The 12,314-nt window shown below is 42.6% G+C and overlaps 1 protein-coding gene across 4 annotated transcripts in view; it reads right to left on the bottom strand.

Annotated features, from left to right (window-relative positions):
- Positions 1-12,314, bottom strand: part of CDC14B (cell division cycle 14B) — a gene marked incomplete at its 3' end in the record, with an annotated part of 185,714 nt that overhangs the window by 53,672 nt on the left and 119,728 nt on the right. For all 4 annotated transcript variants that reach the window (XM_082245535.1, XM_082245532.1, XM_082245534.1 and 1 more), the window contains exons 3-5: positions 10,071-10,146; positions 7,490-7,582; positions 4,748-4,824 (exon numbers count right to left, since the gene is read on the bottom strand). In XM_082245535.1, coding sequence (XP_082101661.1) covers positions 4,748-4,824; positions 7,490-7,582; positions 10,071-10,146 — 246 coding nt within the window. The remainder of the gene's footprint in view (positions 1-4,747; positions 4,825-7,489; positions 7,583-10,070; positions 10,147-12,314) is intronic.

The raw sequence follows: 12,314 nt of genomic DNA, 5'->3' as shown, positions 1-12,314 counted from the left end.
AGATTTAAATTCTAGCAAAAATTGCATTTTTGACTTACCGTAAAATTAATTTCTCTGATGTTCATTGACTGACACAGCCCCCGATCTTCTTAACCATTGGGTTGTACTCCCCCCCCCCCCCCCTACAGGAGTAGGACATTAGGCAAAAAAAAAAAAATCTTTCTACGCCTATGGGCAATCCCAGGGGATATACTCCCCATCTCTGTTATAGGAACTCAGTTTTGTTACAAGCAGTGTCAGAAGAATTACAACTCCACAGAGGGGTGGGTGCTGTGTCCGTCGAACATTAGAGAAATGAAAGTCATAAATCCCATTTTCTCTTTCGTTCACTGACAAGACAGCTCCCGTTAACCATTGGGACGTCCCAAAGCAGTTTTAAAACATGAGGGGTGGGAATAGTGAAAAATACATTTCCAAGGCTAAACTATAGCTCAACCAAAAACTGGAGCTAACCTGAAAGAAAAAGAAAAAATACACCCTCAAAGAGGACCAGATCTAAACAGCAGCCTGCAAAATCTTGCTGCCAAAAGGAAGCATCTGCAGATGCCAACACATCCACTTTATAGAACTTTGTGAAAGTGTGCACCGACGACCAGATGGCCACCTTGTAAACCTGCATCATTGACGTCTGATGACGGAAGGCCCAGGAGGCAGTGAGCGCCTGAGTAGAGTGCGCCTCAACAGGGAAAGGAGGACTCTTGATGGAATAGGCCTGAATCACCATCTGTCTGATCCATCTGGAAATGGACGGAGAGGAAGCAGACAACCTATTCCGAGGCCCATCCGTAAACACAAATAGTGAGTCTGACTTCCTAAAAGACTCCGTAGCTGTCAGGTACACACTAATTACTCAGACCACATCCAAGGCATGCAAAGCAATTTCCTTTGGATGTTTTGGCCTGGGACATAGGGAAGGCAAGAGAAGGTCTTCATTCAAACGAAAATCAGACAACCTTTGGAAGGAACGATAAGACGGAATGAAGAACCACCAAGTAAGGTGGACAGGATAACGCCGCCAATTCCGACATCCTGCGCACAGAAGTGATAGCCACCAAGAAGGCCACCTCCTGGGACAGCGTAAGCAGGGGAATCCCCCGAAGATTCTCAAAAGGAGGCTTCTGAAGGACTGAGCACCAAAATGAGGTCCAAGGCGGAGATGGCACTGGAGGGGCCAAGTGCCTAACTCCCTGAAGAAAAGTACACACCAGGGAGTGTGTGGCCAAGGGCCGTTGAAAGAAGCTCTTTGCCCTTGATAGTACTCAAGGCTAGTTTCTGCTCAACCCCTCGTTGAAAGCAGGCTAAGATCCAAGCTACACAAAGAGCGAGGATGAACCCCAAGAGATTCACACCACGCAATGCAAGTCTTCTATGTACGATGGTAGATCTTCTAGCTTTTAACAGTGTTGGAATCACTGATGCAGATAAACCTCTACATCAGCACCTGGCGGTCAACAGCAGGATGAAAGACTGGTCCTTGGGACAGCAGATCCTCCCTGAGAGGAAGCCTCCAGAGGAACTTTGGCGACCAGCCACACCAGATCATCGTACCAAGCCCGGCGAGGACAGTCCGGAGCCACAAAGATGACCGGATTCCCTTTGGTCTCGATCCTGCGTAAAAGTCTTGGCAGAAGCTTGAGAGGAAGGCATGAATCAGATGATACTGACCCCAATGGGGACACCGACGTGTCAGTGGCGCCCGCCAGATGATCCCGTGACTGAGCCACAAACCTCTGCACCTTTCTGTTGAGCCAAGATGCCAACAGATCCACCTGGGGGAGCCCCAATGGAGACACAAATGATAAAACACCTCCAGATGAAGGGAGCACTCCCTAGACCAGCTTTGTGGACCGAACCAGAGCAGACTTCTGAAAATTAAGAATCCAGCCGAACTCCCTCAGAGTTCTTATGGTGATTCCCAGGTTTTCCAACAGAGCAGTAGGATACTATGCTCGCAGAAGGAGGTCATTCAAGCAGTTAGCCACGATCCCCCTTCTAATCATTTTTATGATTGACAGCACATGGTCACTTTATTATTGGACTTTTGATTGTATATGTTATTAAGCGCTGTACCTTTTATTATTTATTTTACTGGATCTAGATTATCCAGCCCGTCGCCCAGTCCGGCAGTGGATTGTAGATCTCACAGGAAACAAAAAAGGAGAAAATTTAGAAAAAAAATGCCAGGACCAAAGATCCCAGCAAGGAACTAGGTCCTTACTCCTGACTAGGCAGAAAAAAAAAAAAAAAAAAACTGAGTACCTATAGCAGAGAGGGAGTATATCCCCTAGGACTGCCCATAGGCGTAAGAAAAATGAAGCTGTGTCAGTCAACGAACGAAATACATTTTTATTTTTTAAAATGGTTGTAAAAGGTTCTAAAATAAACATGATATACTAATCGGCTCTGTGTAAAATAGTATTGCACAGAGTGGCCCCAAGCCTCCCCTTCTGGGCTCCCCCGCCAGTGCGGCCTTTTCCTCTCCTTCTGGGTCTGCAAGCACCCCCCGCTTGCCATCTATGGGGGCAGATGTGCGGGCTAGTTCCCAAGCAAGGCTGTGTGTGCAGAAACAGACAGCGCAGCCCAGTCCTATCCCCCACTCCCTCTTTACAGATTTGATGGCAACATATGGGAATTTACCATACATGAAAATGTAAATATACGATGGCAGCAAATATGGGAAACTACCAAATCCTGCTCCCAGAATGCACTTGAAACAAATGATAAATTGCTGTACAGCTGGTACCTAGTTCCGGCTTGAATTGGAAGATTAAAGCCCCGTACACACGTACCGATTGTCGGACGTAAATATTCGGCCGCCGACCGATCGGCCGATTGTAGGCTTGTTAGTATGATGCTTCCGACAGCGCATTTTCGGCCGAACAGAATCTGTCGTGCAGACTTTAAAATATCTGTTGGTCGTCATCAGAACGGCCGATTGTTTGCCAGTCAGTACACATTTCGGCCGACAGACAGCAGATTAGCAAGACTGGGCATGCTCAGAGAAGAAACACACGGAAAGTTAACCATCACATGACATCACATCTGCAGTCGGCTGTTGGCCGACAAAATTCGTGTGCAGTCTTTTGCAGTTTTCAACAGACAGGACAGCCCTGGACAAAAGACGGCCGATCGTTCGGCCGACGATCAGTACGTGTGTACGGGACTTTACACCACATGTCCGTGGCTGCCCAGCACTTACATTTACATGTGGTAAAGCTGCCCAAATGTGCATGCCTCGTTGACCCAGGTCCATGATATGCTGCACATACTCTGAGGCGGAAACTGATGACTCCAGGCATGGCGTTGCTCAATTTGAAAACAGATGACCTCTCGAAAACACTAATTTCAGCTTATGACCAGTATTCTCACAGACACCAAACATAAAATAGCCAGAGCATTGCCGATTACCACGCTTTTCCTGAAAGTGGTAAAAAATTAAAAAGGGTACATTGGATGCTCATGAACCTTAAATTGGGACTGCCAAACTTGGATACTGTGTATACTATTCACAAAATCTGGGATCTATGGATCACAAAATTTATGCCCACAGACTGACCCCCATCTTCTAGATTTGTGAGTGGTAATTCTATTCACATGGAGCTGAAGGGACACCATCTAGCCTTCTGTGATGCTCCTCCCCCCCACCATCTCTATCTCTCTCTCTCCTTACCTCCCCTTCTCTTTAATTTGTTAACTGCATACCAGTTGACCTTAAAGTCCTGAAGCCACATACTGGTCATAACAAAGCAATAAAAAAAAAAAAAAAGAAGAGGACCAATGCGCTACTTGAGGGGTCTGACTGTGTGTATTCAGTGGTGAAAATAAATAAAAAAATAAATAGAAAAAGCAGCCAATCATAAATCGGTGTCCCCACCGTAATAATCAATGTGCAAGCAATAAAAAAAAAAAAAAAAAAAAAAAAAAAAAAAAAAAAAAAAAAAAAAAAAAAAATCGGCGCCAATTCATCCAATAATCAAATATTAAAATTGTGATATCCAATAATGACGTGTAGCATATGGGAAAATAAATAAGATGAATAAAGTGCAGTAAATGGAATAGATAAATAATGATAAAATATATCCAAAATCAGCGCTGGTGCATCAATCATCAAGTACTAAATTGTGATATCTAAAAAAACTTAGACGTAACCCACTGAATATTGCTTTTGCACATTCATGATTGCTGTTGGACTTGTATTTTTTTATTTTATTGTCCATATTCATCACATGAAGTTTTTTTAGATATCACAATTTAGTACTTGATGATTGATGCACCAGCGCTGATTTTGGATACATTTTATCATTATTTATCTATTCCATTTACTGCGCTTTATTCATCGTATTTATTTTCCCATATGCTACACGTCATTATTGGATATCACAATTTTAATATTTGATTATTGGATGAATTAGTGCCGATTTTTTTTGATTCTTTGCACACATACTGGTCATACCCATCTGTATTATATTATCAATGCCTGTCAACGCTTGACAATATCCGTGTCATGGCCTGCGCCTGCCTGGTCAATGCTTTACATATCTTGCACTGGATCGCTATTTGCCATCTTGTGAAAATAATAAAAATGATTGAACCTAAAAAAATAGTTGTTCATTTCACTGAAAGGACCTTTAAAAAAACACAGGGGGCACAGTCCACAAATGGTTTCAATCCTCCAGGTCACAGATAATTACACAAATGTGATCACAAATTAAGGATTATTTAGTCATTTAAAAAAGATCTTTTTTACCTAAATGGAAGGTAAGTAACATTTCCCAACTGTAAAATTCTGTACATTTCCTCAGGGAGTTTCTTCAAGTATATGATCTAGAGAATAAGAATTAGTAAAAAAATATTATACACAAAAGCTTACTAAAACCAATCACGTTAATTCCCAGCTCCAGGAAACTTTAAAATGATCCCTTGCAGTAGGGCTGCATCTGCACTGAAAGGGTTAGTTGCTCTCATGTCTAGGGCACAGAGTATAGAATATTTACTCACCCGATCCTCTGTGCTGCTAGACCAGTCGTACAGTCTTAATGAGCAGTTAACTCCTGTAGTGTGGGCATAGTCCAACTGCATGGGATAATTTTAAGGTTTCCAGGCATTGGGCTTTAGATTTAGGACAGAAGGAACATGCATACATGTAAATGGATCACAGAGATGAATTACTATTAGTTTAGATTACTGTATTTTCTGGCGTATAAGACTACTTTTGAACCTCAAAAAAATCCCCCAAAAATGGGGGGTCGTCTTATATGCCGAGTATAATATCTCCAAGGTAACCTAAGTATAAGTATTACCGGTAGATGAAAATTAGGGGGGTCGTCTTATATGCCCAGTCGTCTTATACGCCGGAAAATACGGTATTTGTCAACATACATGGAGACTGTTCCGCTAGCCATGCTTTCTACAGAAACGCGTTGGGCGGTGCCACGAGCGACATTCTGTTCAGCAGGAGAACACTCCGGTGGTAGTGTGTGTGTGTGTGTGTGTGTGTGTGTGTGTGTGTGTGTGTGTGTGTGTGTGTGTGTGTGTGTGTGTGTGTGAATGAGAGAGGATAGATCGAATCCATCTATATCCCTCTACACACGCTTCTCATATGGCAGAGCTGGTCAGAGGGAGACCTTTCCCATCTTCCCACCAGCACACAGAGCCAATGCCATCTTAAAAGTGGAAGTAAACCCTCCTATCGTTTTCAGCCAAGGAAGTGGCCATCTTGGCCTTAATCTGAAACTGCATGATGCTGCACATGTGATCCATTAGGACCCCAGCCATTGCATGGTTTGACAGTTTGGTTGAGAGCACAACCAATGTGACAGCTAGTATTTCCGGCATGCCGGGAACGTTAACGTTTTTTGAAACTGATGGGCTTATCTATGCTTTAATATCAAAGGCAGTGACATCCTTCATCCTCCACCTGCATTGCTGACCATAACAATAACATTGACCCCACCCCCCACTTCAGCATTAGCGGTAATGGCAATAAATAGTAATCCATTCCCCAGTCACAGCCCTCATTGTAATCACTTACAGTACAAGATCATAGGTTGCTCTGCTGGCTGGGATTTTGCTTGTACTGGGGTGAAGATAACTGTCCACCAGGCCTTTCTTCCCTCAGAGAATAGGTGTATAAAATTCAACAATGCACCGGTGCTAGCAGGAGTGCTGTCACTTATAAACACAGAAGATGGGATTCTGTGTTTAGAAGTGAAACTAATGAGTGGCACTGGGAGGTCCATAGGGCGGAAGTCCAGCCTGCCACAGTTTACTCTTCTATCCTGTGCTGGTGCATGAAGAGGGTTCAAGCACCCTGCATCTGTTGCCGCTCTGCATGCCGAATGCTACTCTTTTCTGTGCCGGGTGCTGAAACAGAGCGAGGGCAAAAGAGCAGAAGAGCGGAGGGGAGAAGGCCAGAGCGGAAAGACCGGATGAAGATTTTTAATAAACTTTTCAAAATGTCTGTCATTTTTTACCTACACTGCCTTTTATGGGGTACAATGTACCCCATTTACCCATTCACATAGGGAGGGGGTATGGGATCTGGGGGGCCCCCCTTGTTACAGGGGGCTTCCAGATTCCGATAAGCCACCTGCCCGCAGACACCCTCAACCACTGGCCAGGGTTGTCTGGAAGAGGCTCTTGTCCTCAACATGGGGGCAAGGTGCAGAGCCCCCCCCCCCCCGCAAAGCACCCAACCCCCCTCCCCATATTGAGGGAGTGTGGCCTGGTATGGTCCGGGGGGTGGGGCCGCTCGCTCGTCCCCTCCCCTTTCCTGCATGCTCAGATAAGGGTCTGGTATGGACTTTAGGGGGGGGACCCCACGCCATTTTTTTGGTGTGGGACTGGTCTGGTTTGGAACCTGGGGGGGGGGGGACCCCCAAGCCGCTTTTTTCCCCCATTTTGGCGTGGAGTTCCCCCTCAAGATTCTCAGAGCGCACTAGTGTGAACCACCATGCGATCAGATTCTGCTGCGTGTTTAGTGCGATTGCGGTGCGAATTCAGCCATACAAACTGTATGGCTGAAATTTGCACTGTACAGAGATCGCATGTAATTTAGAAGCAGTGCGCTCCGAGTTACATGCGATCTCTGTGATCGCACTAATGTGAACCGGCATTAAAGGGGAGGAAAGAATTTCCGGCAGTCTGCATCTCATAGGGAGCACCGTGTCAGCAAAAAAATGCAAAATAGGAGGCTTCTCTGCAGCTTTCGCAATGCTTATTGTCAAAAGATCTGGGGCGTAACCTGCTACCTTGTTCAGGGCTCCATTCTCACAAACACTCTTGGAGGTTTACACTGTCAGACATAGATCACCTTTTTAGCATACAGATAAAAATGAATGCCATGCAGAAATACCCTAGCAACCAATTAAAAAAAACAAAAAATCTGACTGGTTGCTACAGCTTGAAACATTTACTTTTTAGCAAAGTTATTAGCTCTGAATACCTACTGCGGTCACCATGGCGTCATGTGTTAAATCAAAGAACTTACAGCATAACTTCCTATTAAAAAGGCAGCGTTGGCTTGTTTCTTCTGGTCGTTGTTGGTGTAATGGACAATCTTCTTCTTTGTCAAAGAAAAGGACTAAAATAAACAAAACAATGTAATTTAGGAGCGTGAAAAAAAAAAAACAGCTTTGCCAGCAGATAGCGAAGTGCAAACTCTAGTAAAAGGAAAAAGATTCCAGTAACGGCATGCTAGTTTATCCCTTGTCTTCAAGAAGTCTTTTCGCCTCCCTATCCACCATTTGTTCCAACTATTTCATATTTCCCACTGCAGGGTCCATGCACACTGGGCAAAAAAAAAAAAAAAGTACATATAACCCTTTTCTGCCAGAAATTCCTCAAAGTTACAAAACCAGAAGGGTTTTTTTTGCCTCTAAAACCAGAGCTTATAATATGCCTCTCAAAAACATCCTAATGTGCATGCCTCTACACGCAAAAACACTAAACTTTTTTTTTCTCTCTTCCTTAAGCCAGGTGTGCATAGACCCTCCCAAAAAAAAAAAAAAGAAAAAAAAAAAAAAAACGAATTTTCCAGTTCACAATGAAAGTTATACACACATTTATATTTGTTTACTTGTATTTTCCCCATAAGCCAATAAAACTGGCCATAAATGGATCAGTTCTTTTGTTCAATCAGGGGGCTAAACGAATAAACATAAAAAAAAAAAAAAAAACCTGACCAAATTGCCCCATCCACACAATTGAGGTGGATGGGGGAATACTCGCTGCCGTGTCATTGCATTCTGACAGCAGGAAGGCTTCCTGACAGTCAGAATAAGCAGATCAGCCCAGCAGGCTAGAACCTGCAGTGCCAATCAAGAGGAAATTAACAGGTCAGTTGTACACAAGTCAAACCGGTAGACAGACTTCTGTACAACCCCAGTGCCCACACACGAATCCAAATTCGAAATTTAGTCCACAATGAACTGGCCAAATTTTGATCCATCTGAGAGCAGCTTAAAACACTTAGACCAGGAATACAAAGACAGGAAGCTGAGAAACCCTTTCTACCTCTACATACCTCTTCTCAGAAAGAGCTCAGAGTTAAGAAAGGTTAAAGTTTTAAAGCGGTTGTAAACCAAAAAAAAAAAAAAAAAAAAACCCTGCAAGACAAAAGGCATAATGAGCTAGTATGCATCGCATACTAGCTCATTATGAATTACTTACCTTAGAACGAAGCCCTAACACGGACCCCCGGACACCGCTATGGGAGCTGACATGATCCCTCGGCGTCTCTTCCAGGTTCGGCGGCTCCAGCGCTGTGATTGGCCGGAGCCGCGATGATGTCACTACCGCGCATGAGCCCGGGAGTCATTTTCTGGCACGCTCCCGGCAAGGAAAGCTGAAGGTCCGCCGGACCTTCAGAGCGAATGCGCCACTCGCATGAGCGGCAGCATGCAGTGCAAAGATCTTCAAAACCGTGTCAGTTTAGGAGATATTATTAATTGTACCTACAGGCAAGCCTTATTATAGGCTTACCTGTAGTTAAAAGTGGCAAAAAGCGGGATACTACCGCTTTAAGGGATACATCTTCTTCCAAGTGTTGTCAAATTTGCCACAAAGGGAGAGAAATCAAACTTCAGAATTAGACTTAGGAAGCCCTTAACTACATGGGACAAAGTACTACCATCTACTTTTTCTAGCAGAACCATGTAGAAAATTGTAATGGTAGGGGTTCTTGACTGCTGTGGGCCAAAACAAAGCAGTGTGCATGGGCCCATAGTATACAGTACAACACTAATGTTTTCAGATCTTTAGAATCTACAGATTGTATGCAACAAACTATATCCTTGTGTGCATGTGCCGCAATACTGCTTTGGGTTCTCCCTTTAGGCTCCATTCACACTAATAAGCTTTTTTTCATGCTTTTTGCAGGAACGCCTTTCATTTTTTGAACATGGGTTCCTATGGAACACCTTCAAATCAATGCATTTTTGGGCCTCTGCGTTTTTGGAAAGGATCAGGGACTTTTTTTCCCCTGCAAAATGCAGCGTTTTGCATGTAATAGACTTTGATGGGCATGCATAAAAAATGCAAGTCCTGCGTTTGACGTGTTTTGCATTATTTAATCTGCCCAACAAATTGGCCAAAAAAAAAAAAAAAAACGGGTGTCCAAAAATGCGGAAACGCTCAAAAGCGACATGCATAGGGGTAAATCTAGCTTTACATGGAATTGTGGTGGAAACCTACTGGCAAGCGTTAAAAGTAATATTCAGCAACATCAACAATCTATAGATATTAGAGGTAGTAGGTGCCCAGTGATAAGATGGCAGCAACTGTAAACAAATTTTACAGCAAATGGGAAAGGGAGTTTTTTTTACTAGTCACATGTTAAAGAACAGGCTGTAATAATGTTTCTTTGAAAAAAAAATCTCAGAAGGAAATGTAAAGTATGCATTATGTAGGCATGGGGACATATTTCAAATTCCTGCACTGCTTACCATCCCACATGGCTCAAAAAAAAAAAAAAAAAAAAAATTATAAATAGTGGCTCACAGATCTAACCAAATCAGCACTGACATGTTCATTACTATTTTCTGACCTTTCAACCTTGCAGCAAAACTCACCTTCATTTTCTTATTTAGCTTACAGCAGTATTTATACAGCATGGCCAAGTTAAGCGGTCCAAAGTCCGCATAGAAACTAGGAGAAAAGAAACAATACAAATAGTTACAACATGAACAGTGGTTATAAAATAATTTAATCACACTGGATCTAGAAAGTAAATTTTAGTACGCCTGCATTTTCCTCAATCAACATTTTAATATGACCCAATGTAAATCCATTTGGACATTAAAGCCAAGTACACATGATAAGAATATCAGACGAATTATCCTTTTTTGCATGCTAGTTTCACATCGAAAATGGAGGTTACTAAAGTTACGACAAAATACAACTTCGGAAGTGATGTCATGCGTGTATGCTTTTTTGGACAAAAACTGTACGCCTTAAAAAACAAAAATTGTTTGTTCTGGTATCGTTGGAGAATAATTTTCAGGTTTGTCCATTTGGATAATTTCACATGAACTGTTGTGATCGGCTCCTGAAAGCTGTGTACTGATGATCAGATTGCTTTGAAAGTGGTATTTTTCATTCAATTTTCTGAAGGTCTGTACTAGGCATAAGTCTGCCCTTTAATGAAATTTATATTGGACTGGTAGACTGACATGCAGTAACTTAAGTGGGCCTATAGTAATGTTACAAGTCTGTATGATTTCCTGGCATGTCATAAATAATACAGCAATGGTATAGGATTTCAAAAATACTCGTTATTCCTTGTATGGTTTTTTAATTAAGTGCCCAGACAAAGTTTAGGAGGGTCTAAATGCAACAGTTAACTAGAAAATAACCAAGAATAATTTAGGCGCGCACACATGCAGTTATGCATGCCCACAAGACTGCTTCCTTGCTCTTTTGAACCACCATACTACTAGTACAATATGAAAGAAAGAAAGAAAGAAAGAAAGAAAGAAAGAAAGAAAGAAAGAAAGAAAGAAAGAAAGAAAGAAAGAAAGAAAGAAAGAAAGAAAGAAAGAAAGAAAGAAAGAAAGAAAGAAAGAAAGAAAGAAAGAAAGAAAGAAAGAAAGAAAGAAAGAAAGAAAGAAAGAAAGAAAGGAGTGTTACAATTTTTTCCAGAAGGGTACCAACAGGCCAGCTACAGTTGTGCTCATAAGTTGACATACCCTGGCAGAATTTATGATTTCTTGGTAATTTTTCCGAGAATAAGAAAGATAAAAAAAAAATAATAAAATAAATTTTCACTCATGGTTAGTGTTTGGCTGAAGCCATTTATGATCAAATCAACTGTGTTTACCCCTTTTTAAAATCATGATGACAGAAACTGCCCAAATGACCCTGATCAAAAAAGTTTACATACCCTGGTGACATGCACAAGTTGACACAAAGGGGTTTGAATTGCTATTAAGAGCCCCATTCACACTGCCGCGACTTGTCAGGCGACTTGTCAGCCTGAAAAGTCGCGGTATGTCGCGGTTTATTTAGTACAGGACCCGTTCTAATAGGAGCGACACAAGTCGCTCCGACTTAGAAAAGGGGTCCTGTACTACTTTGGGGCGACCTCGGAGCGACTTGCATAGACTTCCAATATGTGAAGTCCCTGCAAGTTGTGCCGAAGTCGCGGTGCACAGCGGTGCATGCGACTTCACAGGTCGCCGCCCCGAAGTCGTGCCGATTCAGTGTGAACCGGCACTGAAGGAAACCATCCTCACCTGTGATCTGTTTATTTGTAATTAGTGTGTGTGTGTGTGTGTGTGTGTGTGTGTGTGTGTATAAAAGGTCAATGAGTTTCTGGACTCCTGACAGACCCTTGCATCTTCCATCCAGTGCTGCACTGACGTTTCTGGATTCTGAGTCATGGGGAAAGCCAAAGAATTTGCGGGAAAAGGTAGTTAAGTGTATAAAACAGGAAAGGGATATAAAAAGATATCCAAGGAATTGAGAATGCCAATCAGCAGTGGAAAATGAGGGGTACCGTTGAAACCAAACCACGGTCAGGTAGACCAACTAAAATTTTAGCCACAACTGCCAGGAAAATGGTTTGGGATGCAAAGAAAAACCCACAAAAAAAACTTCAGGGGAAATACAGGACTCTGAAAACATGTGGTGTGGCTGTATAAAGATGCACAATAAGGAAGCACTTAAAGAAAGTTGGTCAAGACGCCAGAAGAAAGCAATTACTACACAAATGCCACAAAAGTATCCCGCTTACAATACGCCAAACAGCACAGAGACAAGCCTCAAACCTGCTGGCACAAAGCCATTTGGAGTATTGAGACCAAAATTGAGCTTTG

The sequence above is a fragment of the Pelophylax lessonae genome (assembly GCF_965119305.1).
Source record: "Pelophylax lessonae genome assembly, chromosome: 1".
Classification (NCBI taxonomy): Eukaryota; Metazoa; Chordata; class Amphibia; order Anura; family Ranidae; genus Pelophylax; species Pelophylax lessonae.
The sequence above is the reverse complement of the archived record's forward strand: the minus strand, read 5'-3'. Positions and strand labels throughout refer to the sequence as shown.